The sequence below is a fragment of the Balearica regulorum genome, chromosome 8 (assembly GCF_011004875.1).
Source record: "Balearica regulorum gibbericeps isolate bBalReg1 chromosome 8, bBalReg1.pri, whole genome shotgun sequence".
Classification (NCBI taxonomy): domain Eukaryota; kingdom Metazoa; phylum Chordata; class Aves; order Gruiformes; family Gruidae; genus Balearica; species Balearica regulorum.
In genome coordinates this window covers 7730510-7755037 of record NC_046191.1, presented here as the reverse complement: position 1 = coordinate 7755037, position 24528 = coordinate 7730510, and the positions used below count along the sequence as shown (strand labels likewise).

General features: G+C 41.9%; 1 protein-coding gene and 1 long non-coding RNA gene across 2 annotated transcripts in view; both read right to left on the bottom strand.

The window, feature by feature from the left end:
- Positions 1-20206, bottom strand: part of FAF1 (Fas associated factor 1) — a 172037-nt gene extending 151831 nt beyond the window's left edge. Inside the window, exons 1-2 of the mRNA XM_075759441.1 lie at positions 19773-20206; positions 2271-2339 (exon numbers count right to left, since the gene is read on the bottom strand). Coding sequence (XP_075615556.1) covers positions 2271-2339; positions 19773-19817 — 114 coding nt within the window. The 5' untranslated portion in view covers positions 19818-20206. The remainder of the gene's footprint in view (positions 1-2270; positions 2340-19772) is intronic.
- A 903-nt stretch (positions 20207-21109) lies between these two features.
- Positions 21110-24021, bottom strand: LOC142602729 (uncharacterized). The gene is made up of 3 exons (XR_012836499.1): positions 23740-24021; positions 23607-23657; positions 21110-22730 (listed from the first exon to the last, which is right to left on the bottom strand). It is a non-coding gene; the product is annotated as an uncharacterized LOC142602729 (long non-coding RNA).
- Positions 24022-24528: the final 507 nt, after the last annotated feature.

Below are 24528 nucleotides of genomic sequence, written 5' to 3'. Positions count from 1 at the left end.
GTACTTGACTACTGAACCAAAGGTATTAAAGAAAAACAAATCCCAAACAAAAAATGCCCACTACACATAGAAGACCTATGCAATAAGCCACAGACCACTACATTTTTAATTTTAAAATAAAAAATGCTACATTTCTCATAAGTCATGAGCCTTTTTTCGTACACTGTTTTGACTTATGAAATGCTTAAATCCCTTGCCTAACAAAAAGACGTTTGATTCCCTCTCATCCTACTTCCTCCTCTTCTTACAGTTACGTTTCTTTTGTCTTCTCTCCTCTTTCTTCACTCTTCTGCTTTTAACTCCCTGTTAGATTTGCATGATTTGATTTTCACTCCCTTTTTTACACAACAGCTGCTTTTACTAAAAAGGAGCTGGTGCCCTACTAATAACAGACTCTTAGGGCATCATCTTCACTTTTACTCTCCCCATTTAATTTTTTTTCTTCCACAACTTACCACTTCCTTTTCATAGACACTCCTCTCATTCATCTTCTGTTTAGTTTCAAGAACTATGTACTTTCCTGAAGTACCTTTTACATCCCTAATTTTCTTTCCTTTCTTACTTTCCATATGCCTTTTTTAAGCTTGCATTTTTGGGTCATTATTTCTTTTCCCCCTATATTCTACTTACAGATTATTTAATCATCGCTAATAAAATTAAGTATTTAAGGCTATTCTCATAGCCATTCTCATAGCTTTAAATACTTCACTTGCTCTCCCTTTCTGCTTGTTCTGCGGTCCTAAAATAAAATAAATTAAAAAGAAAAATCAAAACAAATCCCCTCAGTTGTTCTTATCATTTTTCATCACAATTCTCTCATTCAACCCCACCTGTGAGCATTTACTGTACAGTATATACTTTACAATTTATAAATTCCCCAAAACCACATACAACTGATTTAATAAATTCTATTGAGAACTCTACAACCTGAACAGAATGCATAAGGCTAATCCTTGCCTTCCTATAAAACACTTTAATTTGCAAAACAGCCCATGCTAAGTCACAACAAACTGCTACAACAAAAGATGTTTTTAACTCTACCACACCGTCAACATACATTCGGGTTTTTCTGTTTGAATGCACTGACGATAGGCACTCCCTTTTGCTGACTGGTGTCTCATTCTTGCTTATACCATGACATATTGCAAAATAAAGACTCCATATACGTTGGCCAACATTCATTTCAAACATTTAGTTTCAAGTGTTTGGAGTACATAGCGTTTGTTTACAATATGCCTTAAAAAAACCAGAATATTCATTCTAACAAACTCAGTTTAAAACCCCACCCTGACCTCTCTGATATTTAGTTTGTAATTGTTAAAACATAGAGAACACTCAAAACAATATGCTGGGAACACAATGTGGCAGACAGTTGAAATTGTATTCATAGTCAATTTCAGAAAATCTAATTTATTTATTTATTTTTAATAATTTTCTGATGATTTGGACTGGTCTAAAGACCACTCATTTGGAAAGAATAAAAAAAAAAAAAGGAGGATATCAAAGGTATTACAGTTTAAAGGAAGATCACTTGCTTTTTAATTGATTGCTTATTTTATATTTTTAACCCTTAAGAAAATGGATTAATGGTTTCTTTATTTATCCTGATAATCCTATGCAAAGTCTTAAAATACCTAAGACTGTTTTGCTTCTTTTATTGGTTTCCTCCTGTATGTCTGCACATTGAACCTTGTTACAAGATAGACAATAGGTTTTTTAGGATGAGTTAGTTAGCTGGCGTTTTTGTTCGTGTGTCTGGCTAACACTAAATCTAAATAAGGTATGGCCTTAATCTCTGACTCAATTCTGCATAACAACTAACAACAGAAAAGCAACTATCTTATTTTTAAACTAAAAGCTTGTGAAAGATTGAAACTGGTTTACCTTCCATTTCTTCCACAGGCACCTAAATCCTCAAAAATCTTGTGCGTATACACAAGATATCTTCTAAAAACGCTACCCTTAATTATACTACTTACAAAATTATGCATGCAATTAACCAAAAAGGAAACACACTATGAAACATTGATTTAAAGGAAAAGAAACAAAAGAAAAAGGCATGAAGACAATCAGAGCATACCAGGCTATAGACAACTCAGTATCACCCTAACATGGCAATGAGGCTTTAACAGACCAGAAACAACCTGCACATTAACTTACTTCCCCCAGCCGTAAAAGACACCCCCAACTTTGAAATAAAGATAATAGCAAGATGGCACATCACTGTTACATGGAGTTGATCTATGAAGTTATTTTCTTAGAATACTTACCACTAAATCCCAGTTATTTTGTTCAAGCAACGTTATAGCTTCATCAATATTTTCAATACCAGTACATGCCTAAAAACAAAAAGAAGCAGTAAACAGAATTAAAAGCATTGATCAAATTCAGAGTATTAATACTCGTAATTTAATTAATTTCAGTAGAATGACAGGAAAGGTATAGTTCTTTCATTTCTGTTAGGAGAGGGTAATCCAAGAACCAGATTTCAAGTTTTAAACATCAAACATGTGGATATAATTCCCTGTTCCTACAGAGGATTCTTGTGTAACCTTGAGCAAGCCACCTAGGGAAGCAAGACAAAGTAGTTATTTGTAAAAATAGGACAATAGTGCTGTCCCATAAAAGTGTTTTGAGAATTCTATGTTCTAAATTATGAAACACTCACACTACCTTAAAAGGAAGCACAAAAAATACTTCAAATTATGTTTGAGATGGCTGAAATATTTTCTCTAAAGCCAGAAACACATGATGCCTCCACCATCATCTTACACCCCTACTCACTCTGGGTGTTACACAGTACAGTGTAAGAGGAAAAGAAGGTGTCAAGTATGAATTTTTGATTGTCAAAGTGCTGACTTAGTACTACATGCACAAATGAGCACCCCTTATGAAACTATTTGAAATGAAGATGATATAATGAAATATTTACAATGTTTTCCTTTCAGATAAAACATTTGCATGTTGTTCTAGCCCTTTACTCTGGCTTTACCTACTTCAAGAAATCTAATACAGTACCATTTTTAAAGTAGTGATAACATCCCATAAAATGATATTGTAAATTGAGCTTAATTCCAAATACAAGAGAGCACCTGTACTCAGCAAAAACCTTGATCCAGCCTCCTGCTTTCTTTTTTTTTGATACTCATACCCTTTCAAATATTCAACTTCAGCAGGCAGAGCATTGCTATTCATTCTGCCACATATTTGCTACCATTCACATTAAAGGATATCAGATATATTTCACCAGAGGGGAAAAATGGAAACAGTTAAGGTTCTTTCTGGAATTTATCCTTCATCCTAATCAAAGCTATGCTCTGTATTCAAGCACACAAGATGAGTTCAGCCTTTTACAAGATCTGAAACATGATCATGTTCCTTCTGCTCCAACACAGTTATATAAAAAGTTTATATAACGTTTATATAAAACTACATTAAAAAAAAAATCCAACCTTTTAACAGGAATGATACAAAGTTAGATAGCAGCAGCAAACGGATCCATTTTCCCGATTCCAAAGATATACAGTCCTGTGTTCCCTTTACGTGGTAAGAGAAAAAGGGGGCTAGGCACAGAAACAGACACCTTTTTTCCTCCCAAGACATAAAAAGCCATCAGGTCATATATTTTCCATGCTCTGACTCTTCTCCCAATTTACAACAACAAATGTAAGAAACCAAAAGTAGAAAAGAAATCAGAGAGAAATTCAAGGCAAATTCTTCAGTGTTGAATTTGGGAAGAGAGAATTCCATGCTTATGAAGCACTACATGCAGTATATCTACACAAAACAGACCAGTCTGGAGGACCATGAGGATCACAAGATGACTTTTTACAGATTTTTTTTGCCTGCAGAGGGGAGACAGCAGTTTCTATTGATCCACAATGCTCTCATGGCCAGATTGATTCTCTCTGGAAGAAGACAAAATTTCTTCCATTGCTCACAGCATGCTGTGTCAATACTGAATTTCACCCACTTTGCATCTGGAGTGCTAAAAGAAATTTAAAAAATACAGTTTTGCTCTTCAGAAGCATCATTTTGCCTTCTCTTCCGTTACTTCTTGCAGTTACTTCTGAAGCTAAAAATGAGACAACACTTTAACACGTTCCTTCGCAAATGTGAAGGTTATATACACTTACGCCAGGTAAGCTTGAGGAGTACAGGGCTTGAGCTTGTCATTTCTGAAAACACAGGAGGGTTCATGCTACCACACACCTGCCACTGAAAATGATGTCGATAGCTCTGCTGCAAAGTAGTCTTACTTTGAGAAAAAGTTTTGCAGAAGTGACAGTCTGAGGTTCTGTTTACAGTTAAGGGAAATACACTTAAAAATCTGGTCATTACCAAAATAAAGAGTTACTATTTCTCATTTATCAGCCCTGCAATCTCTGCGTGACTTATCTAGGAATTAAATTGTGTTCCAACCTACAATAAGAACCTGACCGACAATGTGTTGTTTTCAACCCTGGGCTGTGCAGATGAAGTTGAGGAGAGGGTATCTAGAACTCAGGGCTCAAATACCAGTTTTAGTTGTCCCCCTATTCCACACCACCCTGCTGCTCAGCAGACTTGCAACTGTCCATATGCACATTCTTAGCCCATACTAACCACAAATCAACTCAGCTCACTTGGGCATGTTTTTATTTTGAGACAAACTAAACAAAATTAGCTTACCCTTCTGCCACAGCACACAGGGAAAGGAGTTACCTCATCACAGAGGAAGCAGAGTAATTAAACAACTAATTCACTTGTATGTCCACATCCTTCCTAAATCATCTTGTTGGTGATTTACAATCTAAAATAGAACCCTGCTCTTGCTCTCTTAGCAATGTAGAGTCATTGGGTAACAGGAATGGACAGGTGTAAACACTAACTAAAAATAAAAAACATCAGAATTTTTAATATCCAAAAAAAGAAGGTTTGTCAAAAACCCTTGGACCATTATTAACATTTGATGTTGAGGAGTTCTAAAACTAAGTTTTCACATTCCAGATGGACTAGTTTTGCTAGTTGTCAACAAAACAGAAAACAAACATTTCTGAATGACAACAACGAACAAATGAGTGCTACTTATCAACCTAACCACAAAACAGACATTCCACAATCTTCCTCAACACCCTGTTAATGTCACAGTTGCAGCAAACTAAGATTTTTCAGAATATTTCAATGTTCAGACACTATGCACCACCACATACAAATCCCTGCCTCAAGTCATGATCCATCAGTAAGACCAAAAAAAAAAAACCAAAAAAATCCAAAACAAACCAAAAAACCACACCAAACCCCTAAAAATTAAAGTTTGCTTCCTTTTAACTGCATCACGTCACGCAAAACAAATTCAAGAAAATCATCTGGTTTGCATGTCTTTAATTTTCCCTAAGAAATTAAGCACACAAGACAGGTAGTCCCTCGTTGGCAAGCGTGATGTGATGTCAAGACCTCTGTAGGGGCAGATTAGTTCCAGAACAACCTGGCCTGCTTCCGCCTTCATTTTCTGTAGGGAAACACACACAGGAAACCAGCAGGTTCTGTGAGCAGCAAAATTAAAGCCTGGTTCCTCATGGATTTGTCTCTCATCCCTAATTGCAAGGACTGATTTAAGTTTTTCCTATGGCTGGAATATTTATAAGGACTTCTTTTGATGGACTTCTTTCTGTGTTACCTGGCTGTATCTGCATGAAATTTGGAATCATTTAAGCGGTATGAGTCCAGGGGACACCTGGGCATTATAAGGCTATATACCTCACTTAGCTAGGAAGACAGACAAGAAGTCACAGGGTTTACGCACTTACAATACATGAAGATTTTTTCGGTCGTTTTTATGCCTTTCATTCTACCCAAGCAAGAAACAAACAAACAAAAAGAATAGGGAAAAGAATCATGTTAAATTTGCACAGAAACAGAAGGGAAAAAAAACCTTCAAAATATACTAAAGTAGATGAGCTCCAAAGACACAAAAGCACATCTTTGTTACTAAGCAAGTAAAACGATACTTGTTGAGAGGAATTATTTTTTTTTGATTCACAGTCTTCACGCAGATTTATTTTCATGAGAGATCTACTTAATAAGGGGCATTCGATATTTCAGAAGAAAATACCTACCAAACACTACTAACTCTTGATTCAAACAACAACCAGCACATCCTCCAAGTTATCAAACTGAAAGAAACAAAGCACCACAGTAAAGATAAAACCTTCAAGGCTGTCCTGGTTTCAGCTGGGATAGTGTTCATTTTCTTCCCAGTAGCTGGTATAATGCTGTGGTTTGGATTTAGGATGAACACACTGACGTTTTAGTTGTTGCTAAGTAGTGCTTACACCAAGTCAAGGACTTTTCAGCTTCTCATGCCCAGCCAGCAAGAAGGCTGAGGGTACACAAGAAGCTGGGAGGGGACACAGCCAGGACAGCTGACCCAAATAAGCCAAATATCCATATGGATATTCCATACCATATGATGCCATGCTCAGCATATAAACTGGGGGGAGTTGGGGGGCGGTGATCACTCCTCAGGGACAGGCTGGGCATCGGTCAGTGGGTGGTGAGCAATTGCATTGTGCATCACTTGTTTTGTATATTCTATTATTAATACGATTTTCTCTCCCCCATCCAATGAGGTAGGGAATGAGCAAACAGCTGTGTGGTGTTTAGCTGCCTGCCTGGTTAAACCACAACAAATGCTCACTGATTTGTAAACCTTTACACATCAAAAAGAAACAAACGAATTTTTTTTAAGGACAAAGGGGAAGAAAAGTTAGAACAAGTTCCCCGTCCTCCTCCTCTCTGCGTTTCCTCTAAATCTAGGATAGCATTTTTGCCTTTCACAACAGCTCCAGAGACTGTGCAGTCCCGTCTGTGTTTTTCTTCAGACCACACAAGAGGAAAATTAATGTGAAAATGAGAAAACTATTGCTTTGCCCTGAGTGCATAAAATCAGATTCTGAGGATAAAGTTAGTGAATGCTAAAACAACTTTCTTAGCATCCTGCTTTTCCAGGCCTGGTAACTGTTTTTCCACCAGGCAGATTTAGATTTGCATAAAATAAAATTTCAGAGCGCTTCTCCAAATTTTTCTTCTGGTAGCTTTGCAGATTAACCATCACCTTAATGATGGCGAGCTTACCCTTGGAAAGATTCACAGCTAACTATCAGGGGTCCTATTTAACCAGCACAGTAACTTTAATCACTGTTACATAAAAGAAGCAAAGTAGCCACTGAGGAAACAATTCAGCAGGAGCAAAGTCAAGGGCAGACAGACTTCAAGGCATTCACGACAAACCTAGGAGGTGCTTCCCGCAAGCTATAATGCAGGATGACAGACTTGTTCTTCTAAATCCCTCGCAGGGTGGTCTGACCACGGCAGCCGTAACAGCTGGATCTGGGTTTTGAGACCCTCTGTGACCCCCCACCTCAAGAGCACAGGCTTTAGCCTACCTCCACATCCCAGGAAAGCAGCTGACTTCCCCATCTGGCAGCAGCTGCCGTTGGAAATGCTCCTCCAGCACCTGCTGCAGAGATCCAGGCAGTTGTTACACAGCAAAGCTGGAAGGGACAACTGCTGCTCCTAACACAGAGAGCCAGGCTGTTATTTCTGCAAAAGCTGGGAAAGCAACAAACAGCTGTTGCTGACTCAAATACAGAGGCAGGCTACTGTTGCCCCGACAGATAGTGGGTGGCAGTTGTTGCACAGAAGCTGGGAGCAAATGGTATTTGGCAGCAAGGCAGAATTTATCTCACCTGTGGCACCGTTCCCCTTCTTGCCAAGGCAAAATGCGGCAGTCAAAAGTATCCAGAAGATGACATTCAGCCTAACAGCCAGTAGTTGGATATGGAGGACTTAGAAGTCTGCCCCCTCAACATTTTTGTTGAACAATTCTGTATTTCCTTTGACTACCAACAGCAGCTATATTTTCTCCAAACAGGGACCATCTCTAGCTAACCCAAACTAGGCTTTAGCCTAGAACATTTTGCACAACAGGTTGAGGCCCATTAAAATCAGGCAGACAGATGGCTCTGAATTACGCTGTGCACCACTCTCTCCTGTAAAAGTCAGCTGGGAAAAAAAAAATCTCACTTTGTACCTAAATAATCTCCACGTGCACTCTGCAGTTAACATCCTCAGCTGCAGCCTCCTGCAGTAATTTAGAGCAGAGGCAAATTCAGGTATCACGCTCAGCCCACATAACGAAAAGGATACAACCAGAGACACTGTTCCAAGTACCCAGAACAGCAACAAACTCAGACAACTGATCTCCAGGGTAGAGTCACACCAGTTGTCAACTACAGACTTTTTCCCCTCTCGCTAATATCACATCCATCTGTCTCAGAATAAGACTAAGCTACTGTGATTCAGTCTGATGCCTAGTCCTCACACATTAAAACAGCTGATACAGACTCTCCTGGATGAAAAAGGGGGAAAGAGCTTTCTGCCATCAGCATTTTGTTGCAACTGTAGCTCAGTCCACCCTTTTAATATTTATACAAACTACCATGCCCAAAGAAACAACTACATTAAGGCACCACAAGACTCAAGAGTCTTCCTAGATCACCTAGGAAGAAAAGCTTTCACCCCTTGGGATCTCCCTCAAAACCCCAGGAAGCCAGCATTAACACATCTCCCTCTACTGCAACTGCACAGGCAGCACCCTAGGAAATGCTTACTTTTGAAAGTACCCAGTAATTTTTTATCACTAGATACAGCAATGCAACTCTATTCCATCAAGGTATATGAGGTTTTAAAGAGAAATCAATAACACTGACAAAGAACAAATACCCTTAAAATCAATTCACTATTCCTTCAGTAACTTACTCTTCAAAAGACAAGAGAGACTAGGAGCATGGAAAACTCTTTTAGAATACAGGCCACTAACCTGCTCAGAAGGATGGCTGAATTCTCCAGGTCAGGAGCTTAAAAACAAAAAAAGACTCAGAGCTGTTCTTAATAGCACATGAGATATAGCAAAGGATATTACTGATCTCCTTGCATACTTACTCTCCAATATAAACAAAATTTAGTTTGCTGTTTTATTCCCCTCTTCAATTACAACCAGACAGATCAGTTCACAGACACACTTCAGCTTCCCTGTCAGGTTTTGCCTATCTCCAAAGACAGAGTCTCTACAGTCTCTCTGGGCAGCTTGTTCCAGTGCTTCACCACCTTCACTGGGAAAAAAAAAAAATTCCTTATATTTACCCACTACATGGCTACTACTACTAGAAGAATCCGTAATTCTCTTTCTAAGCATTCCTAATAAAAATCAGGTTTCTGGATGTAGGATTTTTAAACAACCCAACCCCAAGTTTCCTGTTTCTAGAGTGAAACATAGTACCTTTCTTGCTTTTCCCAGCCCTTATGAGGAGAACGGCTCAGTAATCAAAGATAATAATTAGAAGTCTATAAAGCAGCCAAGGGCAGCAGCTCCAGATCGTATCTGCTAGAAGTCTACTCAAACCCAGAAAGCTTTAGGACACTAATTCACCTATGACATATTAATAAGTGAGAAGATTTTCTTGAAAATTCACACATACACTGTTGCAATGGTAATTACCTCAAAGCAACTGAAACAAAGCATAACGCTTGTTCCCCAAACCCAAGTAAAGTTCAACCAATATGCTCAGCCAAGCAAGTAAAGGCCTTAGTACTGTAATACCAGATTTAGAATCCATGTGTAACTCCCCTCCAGGCTATCAAGAGATTCAAACATTCGGGCACTCACAACTGAGATTTTTTGGTACCTCGTCTCTTCTAACCCCTGAGCCCCACCTGTCTCAGGACCACCTCCACAGACTGCAACACCAGCTACATACATGCCCCTGTGTGGCATCCCCTATCATTCTAACCTTGCAGCAACCCTACTGCTGTAATGAGAATGTTCTTATTATGAGTCATCTGTGGTTATTAAATTAACTTTTATTTCTTTCTGTTTCAGACAAACACTTAAAAAAAAATCCAGGCGTATTGACTGAGACACAAACTGAAAGGTCACCTACTGCAAGCATCTAAATGAAGATATAAGAATGCTTTTCTGTTTTTACATAACTCAGAAGACCATCTGGTAAAAATTAAGCAGATTCGCCAGCTGTTCGCTTAACAAAAACAAGCTAATACATTTACCAGTATCAGAAATTGAAAAAGGGTTTAGGCAAACATGCCAGGCTAAAGTTTTGCCTGATGTATTTCAACTCCCACCCCCAACTATCCACAAGCTTCATCGTTCTATTTGAGCATCACCTTAAGCAAAACTCTAAAGTAAGGAAGCATTAATCCCTTTCTACAGGAGGAATGGGGGGTAAAAAAAAAATGGTATTTCTGAAGGTCACAGAAGACATTTCTACCTATTAGTTACCAAGCAGACAAAAGTGAACTTTGCCCATGCTCCAAAATGACTGCAAGCCTTCTGAACAAAGCAAGCAGGGTACAAAGTCTAAACTGGTAGCATGAAGCTCTAACCACTTCTTAGCAGAACTAGCTAACTTGGCACCACGCTAACCACTTTCAAATGGTTTCCAGCAGACTTTGAACACACTCAAGACTCTGGAGCAAACTCTGCTTCCAGAATACCACGAAGGCACATCCCTAGGAAGCCCATGAGTTGAGCCAAGACATGAACTCTAGTTTCCCAAGCCCCATGCTAACACTCCAGCGTTTAAACCACATGTACTACATACAAAGAGCAGTGCTCAAACTGAACTAAAACCCAAACCAAACCAAAAGTCAGTACCCATTTATTAGTACTCTGGACTACTAAACTCATTTGTCTTTCCTGAAGACAGCCTTTACCCAACAACTACAAAATGCTTTAGTTAGGATTATCCCAAAGTTTCTCTGCTTGTTTAATACTTTCACAAAAGTATCTCAGTGAAGGTAAAAACCCCAAGATTTTCTGAATCACAGTCATTTTGCTCTTAGAGTATCTTATACATTATCACATAAGAAGAAAAAACGATGGAAAACAGAAGGGAACTGCAAGGATCAGACAAACACTTTTGCTTACTGGATATTTGCAGTCATCTCCCTTCTCCTCATTGCCTCAAAAGCAGCAGAACCTTCAAAACAACTAAAGACTAAATAAAAGCCACTTTCTAGATAAGCACACAAATGAAGAGTACTAATCCATACAAAAAATATTTTACTCAACATGCCACAAACACTCGTATTTTTTGGTAAAGAACATGACCACAAGGAATGAGCCCAAAACAATCAGAGGGCTGGAGCACCTCTCCTATGAGGAAAGGCTGGGACAGTTGGGGTTGTTCAGCGTGGAGAAGAGAAGGCTCCTGAGAGACCATATTGCAGCCTTCCAGTACCTAAAGGGGGTCTGTAAGACAGATGGGGACAGACTTTTTACCAAGCTCTCTAGTGATAGGACAAGGGGTAATTGTTTTAAACTAAAAGAGAGTAGGTTCACACTAGATCTAAGGAAGACTTTTTTTTTTTTTTTTAACACAATGAAGGTGGTAAAGCACTCGAACAGGTTGCACAGAGATGGTAGATGCCACATCCCTGGAAACATTCAAGGTCAGGTTGGACGGGGCTCTGAGCAACCTGATCTAGTTGAAGATGTCCCTGTTTACTGCAAGGGGGGGGGGGTGGACCAAATGACCTTTCAAGATCTCTTCCAAACCAAACTATTCTATGATTCTGTTCTTCAAAACCTGGAAATGGTATCCAAAATAGGAAAACAGAAGAACACTGAAATCCCAGCAAAGCACAGGTCATACCAGAATGCAAGCCAACAAGGACATAAAAGACATAAAAATGATATAAGCTTTTAAAAGCATCAGGACAAGGAAGTCTGCCAGTGAGTCAGTGGGACCAAAGGAAGAAGATACTGAAGAAGTAGTCAAAGAAGGTAAGGGCATACTGTAAAAGCTAAATTAATTCTGTGCGCTCATATTCACTACAGAGGAACTTAGGGACCATCCTATAACAAAGCTGCTCTTTCAAGAGAAGTCTCTCATCCTTAAATGTCAGTAGAAACATACAGAACAAACCACCAGGACCAGATGATAGTCCCCAAAATTTTAAAGGAACTTGAATTTTTTTTTGCAGCAGACCGCTCTTTAAATCAACCTTAATTAAAGGTTAAATCAAACTCACATTCCCACAGCACTGATATTAGCTTTGTGGCAAATTTTGTTGGGGTGCAAACCAGAAGGGGTTAAGATTTCTACAGTTCAGACAAATTTGACTTCTGTACCATAAGAAATAGCTGAAATTTCAATAAAATATATAGAATGGAATTAGTATATACATGAATATATGACACACTTTTCCTCAAAGTGAACAGAGCTTCTACAGAGCAAACTCACGTACCACAAAACTACTCGGATGTCTCTGAAGAATGCAAGACTAACTCAAGCTGACACAGTTTTATTTCCAAAGTCTTATAACAAACCCTATCATCAAGCTCTTCAAGTGCTGACTTCCAGAAACTAGGATGAAGCAAATCCATTCAAATCCTGTTTGTTTCAGCTCTTTCCTAAGGACCAGCCACCGCTGCAGATGAGACATTAGGCCAGCTGGGTTTTCGATCTGAGCCGATATGGCACCTTTGATATTTGCTCACACAAACAACCTGACCTTTTAAGAAAGAAAAAAAATAATAGAGGTGACTCAGTTTCAGAGTTCTTGTCTTTTACAAATTGTTTCCTGCAATAGGTAAAATATGAAACCTATATAAAATAACTCAAGGGCTAATGTATTCTGTTCTAGTTTCAAAACATCTCTTAAGAACTTCAGCTTTAATGAATTATCTTTTGAAAGCATAACTACTCCTGCAGAACAAAGACCTGCTCAACCAGTTAGACATAGAGGACCAGTAGATGACTACTTTGATAGACCGAACAACATGTAATACATACATTAGGGCTTTAGTTTCCTCTTTGAGCAGTTTGTTTTTACAATTGCACATTATCTAGTCAACTCTAAAAAATGGGCTTAATTAGTGGGTATCAATCTAGCCAGTAAGCATGTCATTTCCTTTCATCCAAATGATAAGGGATGAGTAAAATGTTAGGTACTTCCCCAGGCTTTTTATTCTAGTTCTTAGAGTTGTTAAAAGCAAGGACTCATCTAATGGTTGCCCTACCAGTGCACGAACTTATCCACTGACAAGAAAAATATGAAAGCCTATCAAAGATATGCCATGTAGTTCTTTTAATAGGCTTCTAGAATGGAAACACATAAAAACTAGGCTTGCAATGGTAACCAAACCATAAGAACTGCCCAAATAGAGGGGGAAATTCTACCCTTTCAGACTTCCCAGCGCCAATGCAATATTCTTAAGATGGGAGATTCTCAGGACCCCTTAAGACATTTAGCAACTCACTCAAATCCTTATCCTCTCCTTTCCCACACCTCCTTCCACACAAAAATATGAAGTTAGTAAATACAGTAAGTATTTACTGTAAATGAACTTTGCTTACCAGGAAATATTAGCCACATTTTATTTTCAATGTGCCAAATAACTTTCACATTACCTTTCAATGAAAGCACACTCCTAGCCTCTGGGAGTACATATAATTAATAATTTCAATATTATAATTAGTACTAGTTGTCATGGCATTTGAAAAAGGATCCTACAGCTACCACCTCTCAATCTGTTTCAGTGACCTACTAACCCAAATACCTATATGAATGGGCTGATGGAAATGGGGACATGATTACTATGATGTGAAGAGTCTTTTCAAGGTAATTGAATGAAAAGAACAGCATAAACCTCTTTCTAAAGATGAATCGGTGGTAAATTATTTAGGTTCTTAGAGCAGGGCTATAATGCACACAAATCATAGTATCCTGTTTCTCCTCTATAAATGCCAGATAGTATTTCTAATTAAGTATTTCTAATTAACTATCTGTCCTTATATAAGATAAATTAGCTGGCTTTTCCTTGAACATCTATCACTGGAAATATCCAAGTTATCATGTTTCTAAACAGACATCACTCTTACTCCAGTTTCTTATTTGTGACTCTGGAATCTACTTCACCTTTCTGGCCTTTAAACTGAAGGTGACTAGTAAATCAAACTAGATTTTTTTTTTTTTTTTTTTCTGATGAACATGAGCTTTGGGGTTACAGCTGAGTCTAAAAGTATCTAAAGAAATTAAACTGTTGATTCTTCAGAAACACACAAAGAACAAATTAATATAAGCAATGGTCTTGGTAGCAGAAAATGACAATCAAAACAACCAAACTAAAACACACTAGGCATGCAGCATGCTTTTTATCATGTCTCTTGACCCTAAGGCCATTTACAGCAAACAAAACCAATTGTGTTGCAAACCAAGAGATCCAACTATCAGTTCCAATGCTGTTACTAACTGTGTAATGCACAAAATTATAAGATGCAATAAAAAGCAACAAGGATTAAAAGTAATTCTAATCAAAATATAAATTAAGAGGCCTCATAGATACGAGGATCAACATCCCATGGTGTCCTAGGGTCCTCTTTTACACTGAAAAACAGCCCTGTTAACTATTTCAAAATTTAGCTAAGGATATAGTAATCTATATTCACAAAAAAGGTCAGATGAAGCAGTGCTGACCATCTTGGCACCTAACTATCAGAAACTTAGCAGGGTCTGCTTTTACCTAAAGATACCCAGTATGAGGAGATGAAGAAACAAACCTGTCTCTCCCAAACCCTGATTTCTAATCTACAGAGTACTGGATTTCCTTCCAACTACTACGGAGAGAGCTGCAGAGCTCAGTCCAGCCAGCTGGTGTGCTCTGGGAGCGCCCACTACATCATTGTCTGCAGAGAGGCCACACAAAAGAATGGTCTGGTATGAGCCAAACTGAGGTTTTAAGCTCAGACAGATCTAAACACATATAAAACCAGATATTTAGGTGCCTCGGGAGACTTTCTGATGAAAATATAGGCCTCCAAGAACTTTAAACATAAGTTGGAGGACACTTTCCAAAGACTTAAACTTTGATTGGAAGTCTTTTCAGCACCTATCTTTTGCTTTCACTTTTCCAAGTGAATTGCCAAACACTTCACAGAAAGTCTGCAAAGAAATCAAGAACAGCCCTTTCTGCTCCAATGCCTTAATGACAAAACAACACAATTTCTTTCAGAAATCAATGTTTGATTGATTATCAGCCTTGATGTTTGTTCAAAGCCCCTTACTGGATGTCTTACCCTTACAGAAAATGGCTGAAACACTCTTTCCAGCCCCTAGCATAAGTCACAGTCCAGGGCAAGAATCAAGGGCACTAACTCAAAGCTATTCCTGTATCTGTCTACCTTCATCGCATTTTCATACTGGCAATAACTTAAAAGTGACAGAAAACCTGAGCCAGCATGCCAACACACACAGAAGGCAGCAAAGCTCCCTTAGTGCCCCCCCCCCCCAAATACACATGTAAATTCTGCACATAGACTGTTAGACAGTGAGAACAGTATGCACAACGGATATAATCCTGTACAGGCCTGAAGTAGACAGATGTTTTTCATAACCACAAAAAACCCCACCTTTTAAAACATATCTTGTCAGTTACTTAACAGCACTATTTCTTTAAATTTAGCCATTCCAGAAGGAAACTAGTAGTTTGAACTGTAGTTAAATCTTAAAAAAAGAAAAAAAAAAAAGCTGATGTATCAATGCCATGGTCAATTTTATAACTTAAAACATGATTATCTAGCATGCTTTCTCACCTTTCTGTAACTGATGGCAATGAGGTTCTTTCTTCTCAATTCCCCCTTGCTCCTCCCACAAACCTCTGCTTTTTGAAACAGATTTACACAAAGGTGAAGTTTGAAAAAAAAGATATTTTTATATACACGTGCATGAATCATACCAAAGCAGTCTATTACTCAGTTAAAAAAAAAATTGTAAAAAGAAAAAAAAACTCACATAACTTTGTTTCACAATGAGCATAGATGGAAGACAGAAGGAAGAAGAAGAAAACTGTTAGATATCTGATGTTTCGATGAAAGCAAGGATTTTTGAGTTTTGCCATTCCACTCCAAAGCCTTCCCACTCAGATCAAATCTTGCGCTACTTATTTATTTGGTCAATAGAAATTTTTCATGGAATTCACAGTTCTCTTCTGAAACTCTACATGCCAGCTGTTCTTGTAATGTATGGCCACCCAGGAGCTGGCAACTCCCATAATACTCCAGCCCTTAGGCCTACTCTACATTTAGGAATTGTTGTGAGGACAACCACATTGCATGAATAAAGTGGTCCTATAAGTGGACATAACTTACAATGACAAAAAGATATTCTTGCTAATTTTAGTCCCCATTCTAAGTGAAGCTGTAAAAACAAAAGTAAAGTTGCTAACATATGAAAATGTTGACATCTTCTGCCAATACTCAAAGACCCCTTTTCATTCCTGAACAGTTTAACTAAGTTCAGTGCAACTAAAGTTTGCAATTTAAAAAAGAAAAAAAATAAATTATAATGAGAAGTAGACCAACACACTGTCAGAGCCATTCTCTTCAAACTCCAAAGTGCATAGATTGTGAATATATTTGTATCATATGAGTACCTGCGTATCCCACTGGACACGGAAAAACATTATGCAGTTAAATGTCACAAGCAAAAGAACAGAGAGATTAACAAAAATTGGTAGAAATTATATGCACTTATTTCTCCCAGTATGTGAGGTACGTTGCAGCATCACTCTCTAACCAATTCACATGCAGTTACGTTTTTAAAGAATTTATGCTACAAACACAAGTTATTGGGTTTTTTCCTATGCAGGTTTTCCTATATGCCAATGACACTTTGTGGAGAAATTCTGAATTGCATTTAGTAAAAAAGCTAAAACTTCTTTGTGTGCCTAACTCCACTACTTTCGCTACTTCCACTGAAAACAATCAGACTACTCATGTATAAAGCTAAGCTTCTGCATAATCTTTCCTAAATGAGGACCTAAGAAGGAAAAGTTAAGACAGGTTGCTTATACAGCCCACATGTATGAATACATACTTTGTACTCCCTTGGTAGCATTCAGTAACCTCATTAAAAAAGGAAATGGAAAGAAAATAATTATAAACCACACAGAACAGGCTTAAATTGTTTTGAGACATTAAGAAAAAATATTTTGGTAGATCGCTTACTGTGTTTTACTCTGTAGTTAAAATATTTTATAAAATTATTCAATGGTTGTATGTATACATATGTATATATACAAAATTTTTTTTAAAGTACTGTTCTTTAGTAGCTCAGAATGCAGAAGTAACCTGTTGCAACAATCAGAGCTAAAAAGAAAAACCAAATGCAATACAAGACCCTGCTCTAATTGAACTCAGTGGCAGAATCCCTAATGGCTTTGAAAGATACAAAATAAGTCCATGAAAGCTTCACAAAAGCATCAAACATCAGTATAATTACAGACTTCACTGAAAATTTTTTTATGGCGTGGCAAAATCCTTTCAAGTTTTAAAAGTTCAAAGACCACTGCTCTATCCCCCTTAAAAGTAACTTGGGAAAGGCGAGTGTGAAACAGTGATGGAAGTTTCCCTCCCAATTTAATTCAGCAAAGATTAGCTGGACAAAACTACAAAGAATTGCTTTTAAAATTTCCAACATTCTTCAATGACATACCTCACAGAAATATAGAAGATGGCAGCAGAACTCTGAGAAACATATTTATTAATTAAAAGGTACAGAAAACATAGAAAGAAAAGTCATGCAGAATTATTTGCACACAATGTTTTATTTTCCATTTTAAATTCTTAGTGAATGAGCTGTAAGTTCCATCAAGTATTTAAAATACTCAAAATCCTTTATTGTTTCATAACAGCCTAAAGATATGAGGCCTAATAATGACTGACATAGTCCTTTACTAATCTGAAGCTTTAACAGCATGACAGTTGACAGTTCAGTGTTTCGGAATCAGGCAGATGCTTGAGATTATTAAAAAAAAAAAAAAAAAGAGAAAGAAAAAAAAGAAGATGGAACAGAAAAACAAAGTTGTCTGATGAAATACAAGAGGGAGAAGTTTTGGGTTTTTTAAATAAGCATTGTTATATGATAAAATATTTCCTGGGTCCTACATTCAGCCACACCGTGTCATCCTTGATCTACTACTGATTTCTGTGACTCCACCGCCCATCTGCAAGTTTGCAATAATACTTACTTGTCTTCATGGTACCAAACACTGCAGTCACTTTTATACCTTTATTAACTGGTCTCAAAACCCAAGCAGAACTGCAAAATAGCATCGACACTAAAAACTTGGAAAGTGGATACAGATTGAAAACTCTATTAAAAAAAAAAAAAATCTTACATTCACCAGCCACTAACTTAATCATCATCTGGGATTCTTGAACGTAAACCTGTTTCAGCTAATAATGAGGGATTCCATAAAGAGTCTGTCTCCACTAGTATGAGTGCGGAATTGGGGTCCCAGTTTCCTTTTACACAGCATTGTTACTGGAAGAACTCCTTTATGAAACCCCAGCCTTTAAATTGAGACATCACTCCTTACACACACAAAACTATGTCCAAGCACAACAAAGTAAAAGAGCATTATAGAAACATTTGTTAAACATTTTAATAAATATGGGTGTAAGATACTCAGGTACAGAAAGGGAAAACACTTCCCTGTTATCAACTGGGAACTTCACATATTACGTCAGTAAGATATCAGATACCTTTTGCAAAAGAGGAATTACATAATGTACACTACAGTCGCCCTACCTGTAATTCCAAAGAAATGTTCTTGTTAAAACACACACACAGAGTGAATGAAGGGATTACTTTTTTTAAATGAAATTAAATAGTTTCACTGCTAGCAGCTGAGAAACAGTCTTTTAAGAAATTGAACAGACAGCAGTTTTACAACTCAGTCCAAGAATATCCAGGAGCCTATCCACATAAGAACAACCATTGCAATTCGACAAAGCTTAAAAAACAAACCCAAACCCAAACAACAACATTGATTGAAAAGCAAATATTAAAAAGATATAGTCAAATAAAACCTGATACCCTTCCAAGCTGCTTTTGACTATCCCCACTATTTCAAATGCAGGTATCTTCCACTTGTTTGTTTACTTGTTCTCAGAAAAGCAATATAAAAACAAGCAATATTAAGAAGCAATATACTGAACAGATTAACCAGGCTTCTGAACACACCATTTTTATTTAGAGAAAGACTTTATTCTGGGAATAAGATTTAAGATCTTGAAGTTAAACTATAACGCTTTTGTAGGAAGGAGGGAAAGTAACAAACAACTTTTAAGGGCATATTCCTCCTTTCAACACAAACATGTTGTTTGGAATGGGGTGGGAAGAGTTTTACCATCATTACAACAGTCACAGGCTGAGGTAACCATGAAGTTAGCGTTGATGTTATAATGGAAACACCTCTGTTCAGCGTTAATCTGTAGGACCAGTAAATGATTCATTACAAACACTGTGACAAATCATGAGGAGTGATGAGTTTTGTATCCTCCCTGGCATTTGCCTCTTCCAAGTGAGCTGGCTCACAGCTGTCCCAGGGCCTGGGTAGTTGTAGATGGTTGGAACAAGCAAAGTGGATGAAAAAGCTTTTTAAATTATTATTAATTAAAAACTTGAACTCTCTAAGTTAAAGAAGACATTTTGTTCACGCACCTTGAGAAAAGAGGGCACACGTTCCCCGTTTCTGACAAAAAAAAAAAAAAAAAAAAAAGAAAGAGCGAGCAGAGGCTTTGGAAAGCGGGCTTCACACCCACCGCCCTGGACCTTCCCACAAAGAACAAGCAGCACAGCAACGAGGAGAAAGAGAAAAGCAGCGAGAGGCCACGGTTGTGTGGCGGCGGCGGCTTGAAATTTACCTGGAAATCAGCCAATATCATTTCTCGGTCCATGTTGGACGCCATTGCAGCCAGCTGCGTCCCCGGCTCTGCTCTGACCCGCGCACCTGGAGCTGCTGCCGGCGAGAACGGGGCAGGGTGGGAGCTAGGAGCTCATCGAGGCGCCGGGCTCCTCTCAGGCTCCCGCGGCGCCCCCGAGCTGCCCCACCTGGCAGCTCCGCGGCGACGGGCAGAGGAGGGGTGGAGGGAGGAGAGAGGCGGGCAGGGGGCCGGGAGCGGGCCGGGAGCGGGCAGCGCTGCCTCAGCTGCTGGCCCGGAGAGGAGGAGGAGGAGGAGGAGGAGGCAGCGCCGCTCCCTCCCTGCCTCCACAGCGCCTGTCGCACATTTTGCCTGTCATTGAGGTCGCAAAGAGGCGCTTTGCGGCCGGCACGTGACCACGCTCCTGTCAAGCGCTCGCGAAGCCGGGGGAGGGGGTGGGGCCGCGCCTTTCCGGCAGCCCGCGGTGACCGCGGCCCGGGCGCCCCTGCCCCCGCCCCGATCCCGGCCCCGGCCCCGGCCCCGGCCCCGATCCCGATCCCGGCGGGAGGGGAGGCGGCGCGTCTGGAGCCCGCGCCGGTGCCCGGCGTAAGGTGCCCGCGCCGTGTCGCGGGGCCGCGGGCGGCCGGGCCGGGCGAACGGTTGAGGGAGCCCGCGGCCCGCGCGTAGGCCTTTCCTGAGGGGACGGACCGCCTCAGCCTCCGGGGGGGCAGCGGCTGCGGCCCCGGCCCGGCCTCAGAGCGGGGGAGCGGCTCCTCCGAGCGGGCGGGGCGGCTCCGGCCCCCGGCTCGGCCCAGCGCGGCGCTGCCCCGGGGGCTGACCTCCCTCCCCCCGCCCCGGCAGGTGGCGGCTCCCCGGGCCCGGCGGCGCCGCGGGGTGGCCCGGCTGGACTCCGCCGTCGGCTGCGGCCTAACGGCCCGGCACAACTCTGGCTGCAGCGAGCCCGGGTCGGGCCCGCCATCCGGGGGCGGCAGGGGAGAAACAAGGGCCGCTGCAGCCGGAGGGCGGCTCTGCCTCCCTGTGCGCCCGTGACAGAGCAGCGGGCGGGATGGCGGTGGCAGCAGCGAATACACTAACTCGGTCCTCGGCGGGGTTTGCGTCTGCTCCGACAACCGGTAACCCTGCTCGCTGAGTGACCCGAACCTCCCCGGAGCACGCACCGACCGGGGGGGGGGGGGGCTCGGTAAAACGGTGATTTTTTCCCGTCTTCGTACTTCTCTCAAAATGAGGAAAAGCATTTTTCACAGGTTTCTGAGCCCACGGACTCTGATCTGCACAGCGGCCCTCACTCAAGCTTAGCACTCCAGCAATGTAAGATGCAATTGCATTACACACCAGAGATTTTTAATTTTTTTAATAATGCAAATCTGACTAATTAATGCTTTTCAAGTCTGCCTCCTACAACCTCATGCCATTCACCGACCCCCTTAGCACTGACGTTAAACACAAACACCATTCGGACACCAGTGTGCTGGTGAGTCCAACACGTACTGCTCTGCTCTTTGCAGGGTGTCGCAGCAAAGGTCACAGATACATCAAGCACCTTTCCTATTAGCTAATAAAGCTACACGATGGGATCTTTGAATCAAGTTATTTTGCCGGTTTTAGGAAACACAGTTCTTTATTTTATTTTCCTTCCATCCGTGAGGGTTTTACACGAGTTTCTCAGACCCTGCGCGTTCCCTGCTCCCTGCCGCAGCGGCCGGGCCGGCACCGGGGAGAGCGGCGGGACGGGGTGGCGGGCACAGCCCGACCGCCCACGGCGGCGGGGACAGGCGGTGAACGAACGCTGCGTGGGGACAAGGGCGTATGAAAAGTTACACTGTACCTTCAGCAGAGTCCGTGTTCCCAAGAAAAATACTCGAGGGAACTGTTTAAAGCCTGTTTGCGGACGCTGCTGGGGCGGGTGTCTGGCGGCGGCGGAGTCGTTCAGGGTCTCCGGGCGGGTTGAGGCCACACTGAAACGCCACTTAGGATGCAAAGCCAGGGTGTCAGAGAAGTTGGATTTCATATTTTATCGTGTTCCTGCTCTAGTTAATGTTGGCAGGGCTTCCCCGAGAGGTTTTTATTGCCCGCTGACGTTAGCTTAACAATTCGAGCTCCCCACCACCGAGCGGAGGGATGATAAGGGAAATGCTTTCACACCTGCGTCTTTATTTTTTTTCCCCCAGTTTGATGTTACAGACAGTTCTGTACTAGGTACGAGGTATGGTGCAGTGCCAGGGACAGCCTATGCTAAATTACAAACAAATCCACCCACACATTACTAGAGAGTAACTATAATAAAGGCTGAAAAGCGAGTTTTAGCAACTGGATTAAAGCCAATTAACTCCTGGCACGGATTGAAGCTATAGGTATGTTGTCAAGATTAGTTACACGGCATTCGTGCCTATTACAGTCACATTTGAAATAATGAGATCTGTATTAGATCAAAACCAGGAAGGATTTGATCCAGAACGTGAAGAAAAGGTGAAAAGGTGCACGTGCCCCGCATCGCAGGAAGTTCACGGTCAAGTCACTGCGAAAGTTTCTGTTCTCCTCACAGCCCCCTGCCCCGGGCCGCTCGAGGTGGGTTTTTCCCTCCAACGAGTGTCAGACAAATTAGGGGGCCGAGGTGACACTCGTTTATTTTATTCCTTGCAATGCCCGGCGATAATATCTCTCTCCGGAATGTGGGGGGTTTTCTGCTGATTTTGGAGCCGATTGGGGTAACTCTGTCTGGTTTAGGAGGAGTATTTTTATCATTCTTGAGAGGAAATGATCGGGATTAACGAGCTGCTTTCTGCAAAGATTTTTGGCAGACCCGTACGGTGAAGGAGGTTTGACGGCATTTTCTGGCCGGGCAGCTTTACTTGCAGGAGGCCTGCAGCACCCCAGCTACACTTTACTTAATTATTTTTGTTATGTGGTGTGATGAACAGAAGATAGGGGAGTTATTCTGAACTGTAAAACAAAACAACAACAACAAAAAAAAAAGATGGGAGACTGTTGTAAGACTTGCAGGTCTAGTTCTGCAGTAAGTTAGCAACCGGTAACACCATCAAAGCCGGTGGATTTTCGGCACTGATTAGTCACGAAATAACCCTTTTATAAGCCGTCTGACTGAATATTCGAAGTTTTGCATACTTTCTTATGCAGAAAAGCAACTATATTTGAATACATGTGCGTTATTTATATACATACATTTCTAGACTTAACTTTGAGGGAAATTATCATTCCTATTTTTGTTTACAAAACTGTCAGCACTATTAGTTCTGGCCGAGAATTATCATAATGAGGCCCTTAAAAATATGCGCTTCCCCCCCCCCTTCAGTGGGAGTGGGGGTCCGCTGATAATTTGGGCATAGCTGCTTCCCCTGCTCCGTCTTTAGACAGTTCATTACTTGTCCCCTTTGTATTTTCACAAACAAGTGTGGGTGGGGGAATCGGTGCAGGAAAATGTAACAGCGAAGCAAGAAACAACCTAAGTTGAAAGGAAAGAGAGATGCAGAAGTCACACTGACTTCTTCCAGCTGCCCGGGTTGCAGGTTCATCCCAGTAAAACTGGTTCTGGCTCTGGCGGCTGTGGCTTTAAGCCAGGCCCCGGCCACCCCCTGCCCCTGCCCGGCTGCCAGCGGCAGGTTTCCCCCGCAGGGCAGTGCTGGAGGAGCTGATGTTACTGCCAGACAGGTTCCCTCGCTAACGCACCTCCCCGAGCTGCCTCACGCGTGTTTACATTCAAATTCACTTTCTCGGAGCGTCCACGCAGAAAACAGACGAGCCTCTGCGACCGATAGAGGTTACGTATGCTTATCAGGGAGCCATGACATTGCATCTTACCTCTCGGAGCGTTCCCTTGGGCAGAATTCAGCCTTCCGAGGGTCCCTGAAACTTAAAGCAAGCCGGCCATTAAAGCAGTTTTAAGACATTAAAGGCTGTTAGGCAGAAAGGCAATGAGATCTTCGTACTGTACCATCGTCACTTCTTCGTCCTTTGAAGGAAAAGCGAAGCCCTCACGTCTTTTCGGCGGCAGGGTTCCCCTTCAAAATGGCACTTTCAAATCAATCAAGGAGACCAGAAACGCGGAAAGCAAGGAGCGCTGCCGTGCCCAGTCGCCTTCCACCGTTAAGACAACTTGACATTGACCCTTCATCCTTGACCTTGTCCTTAGGGAGAGGAGCCCGCGTCGCTGCCGGGATGGACCCCGGCCCCGGAGCCGCTGCCCCGCAGGGTGCCGAGCGAGGGCGGCGGGTCCGGGTCCGGGTCCGCTCCCCCCGCTGGCAGGTGGAGACCGCTCCGCGGCCGTGCGCCGCCGCTGCCCGTGGGGAAGCGCCGGGCAGAGCCGCGGCGGGAAGCCGCCCTCCCGCCCACCGAGCTCCCCCGATCCCCGGTCCTCCCGCAGGGGCGCGGCGGCTCCCGGTGCTAAAACCTCCTTTTCCTTTCATTTTTTCCCCTCTGTCTTTTTCCCCCCTAGGCCTCAGCAGCGCTCCTCCTAAAAGCACCCTGACTGTTATGGCTGTGCCGGGGCAGTGCCGTGCCCGGGCGGCACGGCAAGGGGAACGACACAAGGAGCCGCGCTGCAGCGGCGGGACCGGGACCGGAGCCGGGACCGGGGCCTGCGGGCCGGGGCCGGGGCCGGGGCCGGGGCCGGGGCCGGGGCCGGGGCCGGGCGAGGGGCGGGTACGCGCCGCTGCAGGCCTTCCTGCCCGGCCGCGCCGTAACTCCGCCGCGCCTCCTTAAATCTCTGCCGTTAAAATGTGGG